Below are 4,072 nucleotides of genomic sequence, written 5' to 3' on the forward strand. Positions count from 1 at the left end.
TATATCAAAATTATTTAATTAAGCAATTAAAACAAAATATTAATTTAAATTTTTTTTTTTTTTAAAAAAAAAAGAAAGACCAACGAGAAACACCTTAAATCTAAAAAGAAACTTGAATAGTGACAAAGAAACTTCCATCTCATCCAATGCTGGGTCCCAATTGAAATAAATTTTGGACAAAATAAATATTTATTATTTATTTTGAAATAATATATATATGGATTATTTGTAATAAAATATTGTAAAGAATTTATAAAAAAACATGCGTTCATAATTATCAAATTATATAAAATTGATGATTATAAATAACTGTTATTCTTCATAAATATCTCACTTCAACATATTCAAATAGATTTTATATAATTAGAGCCATACATTTTTAATATTTCCACTGATAATAACCTCTACTTGCTGTATTGATAAGGTCTAGTGTAAAATCCGTTTATTTGAATAAAAATTATTTTTCATTTTTTTTTTTACCTAAAAAAAAAAAAAAGAAAGAAAAAAGTTGGGCTGGCCACGATGATGTCATCCTAAGGTGATATATATGCATCGAGTAAAAAAAAAAAAAAAAAAAAATGAAAGAAAAAAGTTGGGCTGGCCACAATGATGTTATCCTAAGGTGATATATATGCATGGAGTAAATGAGGAGGCCAAATGTAATAAAAAATTGCAAGGTTCAAGAACCATGGAAAAAAAACAACCACCAAGCAGAGAAGGATTTGGTGAATCACGTGGATGGTCCGTGTACCAAGTGTAGGTAGCGTGGTCATCATAGTCAGACTCAGACATACACTAATGTCTCCATTCGAGGCCTGTTGTGGTCAGGACCTTGCATTTCACTTTTTCGTTCTTCTCTACCAATATTTGTCTTACCTTTTTTCACTCTTTGTAACCCTAAGCATAACTTGGAGAGAGAGAGAGAGAGATAGAAAGAGTGTTACAGATTGATTAGAGCCAGAAATTGATGGAACATGATTTGTTTGAAACCATGAATGATATGGACCCTCTTTTGTCCGCCACCACCATCATTTTTCAAAGCCCTCTTTATATATCATTCATATAGTCAATTATCTATACATATATACACATACATAATACAGTACTCTTTCAGTTTTCAATCAAGCTGTCTTTTCAGATTTATGTTCATCAACTTCTTCTTAATTTCAGGCATGGAGATCGATGCCAATAAAAATGATGAGAAGGATATTATTTATTTATAATTTTAAAAAGTAAAAAGTTTCACTGTAAAATATAGATTCCTTTGCTTTTGTTCTTTTTGGGGAAAAATTAAGTAGTTGATCAATGGCTGGAATGCTTCCTGGTGTTGAATGTGCTCGTAGAAGGAGATTCCATCAAAGTGGTGGGTTATCAGATTCACCAGGTTTAGTTACTCATGGATGCACAAGGAGGTCATCTTTTTGTCTATACACTAGCAACCATGAAACCCACCATCATGCTTCCACTTCCTTATTGGTAACTCTCTCTCTCTCTCTCTCTCTCTCACACACAAAAAATCCCAACTTTATTTTCTCTGATTTAATTTTCTCTCTGTTTCCGGGTGTTTTTTTTTTTTTTTTTTTAATTTTATTTATTTATGAATATGCTCTGATTTGATTCTATTCTCTCATATCCGGGAAAAAAAAACAAAAAAACGAAAAAAAGAAAAATAGCATATCAAAACAAGCACACCCAGATGATGATCAGCAACTAGGAGCAGAAGCAAGAGAAGCCAAAGTAAGATTGGATGAGAGGCTGAGAACACAGAGGAAATCAGAACCCAAAAGGTATAACTAATTCAAGAACTTATATATCTATATATGGCAAAAATCATCACTGGGTTAGTTTTTACCATTTTTAATAAATCTGAGATCTAATTGAAACTCAGGAATAATGGTAGAAAAGGGTTAAAGTGTGGAAATGGAAGATCTGTGGCAGTTCAGAAAGAGTTGCAGACAGAGGTGTACACTACAAAGAAAAATGGCTCAAGGAAGTTCAGTTGGGCAAAGTTGAGCTGGAAAGCTTCAGAGCAAGACGAGTGTGCGGTTTGCCTGGACATGTTCAGGACTGGTGAGACGCTGGTGCACCTGCCCTGTGCCCATCGGTTCCATTCTTGTTGTCTGGTTCCATGGCTCGAGAACAATGCCCACTGCCCTTGTTGCAGATTGGGGCTGGTTATCACCCACGTACACTAAAATCTTATTTTTGTTTTTGTTTTTGTTTTGCTTTTTGGTGTAATGTTTTGCCATCTGAAGAGAAAGCATCAATTTGCTTTCTGTGAACTAGGTTTTTCTAGTTGTGGTATGCCTAGTCTGCTGAGTATCTGCAATTTGGTAGGTTCCCGTCATCACAGAGCTCCATTTGGGTTTAAAGTACAATAGTTTCCAGAGAATTTGGGTTTTTATTTGGCCTTTATATATATAGATGAATAGTGGATTTGGGTTAGAAATGCGGTAAATGTGTTTTTCAGTTTCATATATGTTTTCATATCAGTCAGTAATGGATTTGTTTGTTTGGTTGCCCTTTTTTTTATTTTTTATTTTATTTTCTGGTGGGTGAATAATGGATTTGGGTTTTTAGTTAGCTAGGCTGTTTATGGTTGATTGACTAACAAACCATCTGCAATTTCATTATGTAGAATGTTCTATCAAGAAAACAAAAAATTCAAACTATAAATATAGGTACAATACAACACTCACTTATCACATATGCCTGCTTATGTGGCAAGTGCTTATTCACACGTTAGCAGTTGTTATTTGCATTTAAATTTTCGAGAAACATACATAAAATATGACAACCTTTAGTGTCTGTCATATAAAAGCTTGTCTGTAAACTACATATGTTTATACGGTATAAACATCAGCTGTGATAGTTTAAAGGCCTTTTGAAGTTAAATTTTGGGCTTCATATCTTCATATCTATTATATATGGTTAGGATGTAATCTATAGCCAATTTTGAATTTTCAGCCTTAAATTATCCCAAAATCAAGGCTCTATATCAACCATCTAGCAGGTTTGTTTCTTTTGTTGTTGTTGTTAATTTTTTTATTTTTTTTTTTTTTTTTCTGTTTTGTAACATCAATCATCTAGTTTTCGTTGAAAATAAGAAATAATTTTGTGGAAAGAGGAACAGAGTTGCAAATTTGAGCGGAAGGATAGAAGTTTGCTGTACCTACAATATTCTATTAATTTTTCTTCCACGTACAATTATTATATTTGTGGATCTGGAAAGTGCAGTTTGAATTTTGATAAATTTTATTATTGGTTTTAAAGATTCCATATCACAAAGCATGGTGCATGTCCTAACTTGAATCCTATAATATTACTAGAAGGCTTTTTCATAAAAATAAAAATAAAAAATGTGCCTTTTTCTTAAACAAAAATAAAAATAAACATGTTCCTTTGCACCATCATATATAATATTTCATTCATAAAAAAAAAAAAAAATTCATACATAAAGTTTCAGTAAATTACAAAATACCCTATATTTAACACATTTTTACCAGTATACCTAAATTACAATTTGTTCCTTTCAAAACATTTAGCAGGAGCAGAGCGAAAGGCACAAAATTGTTTATATATTTTTTTTCCGTCATAAAATTGTTTATCAATTAATGTAGCAAAATAAAATAATTAATTTACTAGTTGAAAAATTAATATAAATTATTTATGGATAATAAAATTTAAAATGATAAATCCAATTCAATACAAATAAAAAAAATAATGGCATCTAATTTTACTATATCCATAACATTATTCTTTATTAAATAGTGTAAGAAATTTGATGGGAAAAATATTCTGGAAATTGCTGGAAATTCTTGTATTGAAATATTTTCAAATACACGCTAAAAAAAGAAGGTAGAAGCTTTATGATTTGGTGAGACTCTTTACCATACTACAAGCACTTTTGTAAAGAATTTTGGCTTCTTTATTTATCTTATATATTTTTTTTGGTTTTTCTACATTGCAAGTGGGAGAATTATCTTATTTATAGAAGAATCAAATTGACATGCATGTTGACATCTAGCTAGTTTAGATGTCTTAGTCTATGTGTTACTAATTATATTACATA

At 30.6% G+C, this 4,072-nt stretch overlaps 1 protein-coding gene across 2 annotated transcripts; it reads left to right on the forward strand.

Moving 5' to 3' along the window:
* Positions 1-701: 701 nt before the first annotated feature.
* Positions 702-2,522, forward strand: LOC107427501 (uncharacterized). Of its 2 annotated transcripts, XM_060813849.1 has the most exons (4): positions 702-823; positions 1,171-1,476; positions 1,666-1,787; positions 1,889-2,522. In XM_060813849.1, the coding sequence occupies exons 2-4, from the start codon at positions 1,306-1,308 to the stop codon at positions 2,193-2,195; spliced, it is 600 nt and encodes a 199-aa protein (XP_060669832.1). In that variant the 5' UTR covers positions 702-823; positions 1,171-1,305; the 3' UTR covers positions 2,196-2,522. The 2 variants fall into 2 exon arrangements, with proteins under 2 accessions (XP_060669832.1, XP_015893367.2); XM_016037881.4 differs by lacking the exon at positions 702-823 and having other exon boundaries at positions 831-1,476.
* The last annotated feature ends 1,550 nt before the right edge of the window (positions 2,523-4,072 follow it).

Source organism: Ziziphus jujuba, chromosome 1 (genome assembly GCF_031755915.1).
Source record: "Ziziphus jujuba cultivar Dongzao chromosome 1, ASM3175591v1".
NCBI classification, from domain to species: domain Eukaryota; kingdom Viridiplantae; phylum Streptophyta; class Magnoliopsida; order Rosales; family Rhamnaceae; genus Ziziphus; species Ziziphus jujuba.

Bases quoted from the DNA above. Each gene is read 5' to 3' on its own strand.
- LOC107427501 (XM_060813849.1), top strand. From the start codon at position 1,306: ATGGCTGGAATGCTTCCTGGTGTTGAATGTGCTCGTAGAAGGAGATTC. The intron at 1,477-1,665 runs GTAACTCTCTCT...AACGAAAAAAAG, and splicing joins ATGCTTCCACTTCCTTATTG to AAAAATAGCATATCAAAACA. The intron at 1,788-1,888 runs GTATAACTAATT...ATTGAAACTCAG, and splicing joins AGGAAATCAGAACCCAAAAG to GAATAATGGTAGAAAAGGGT.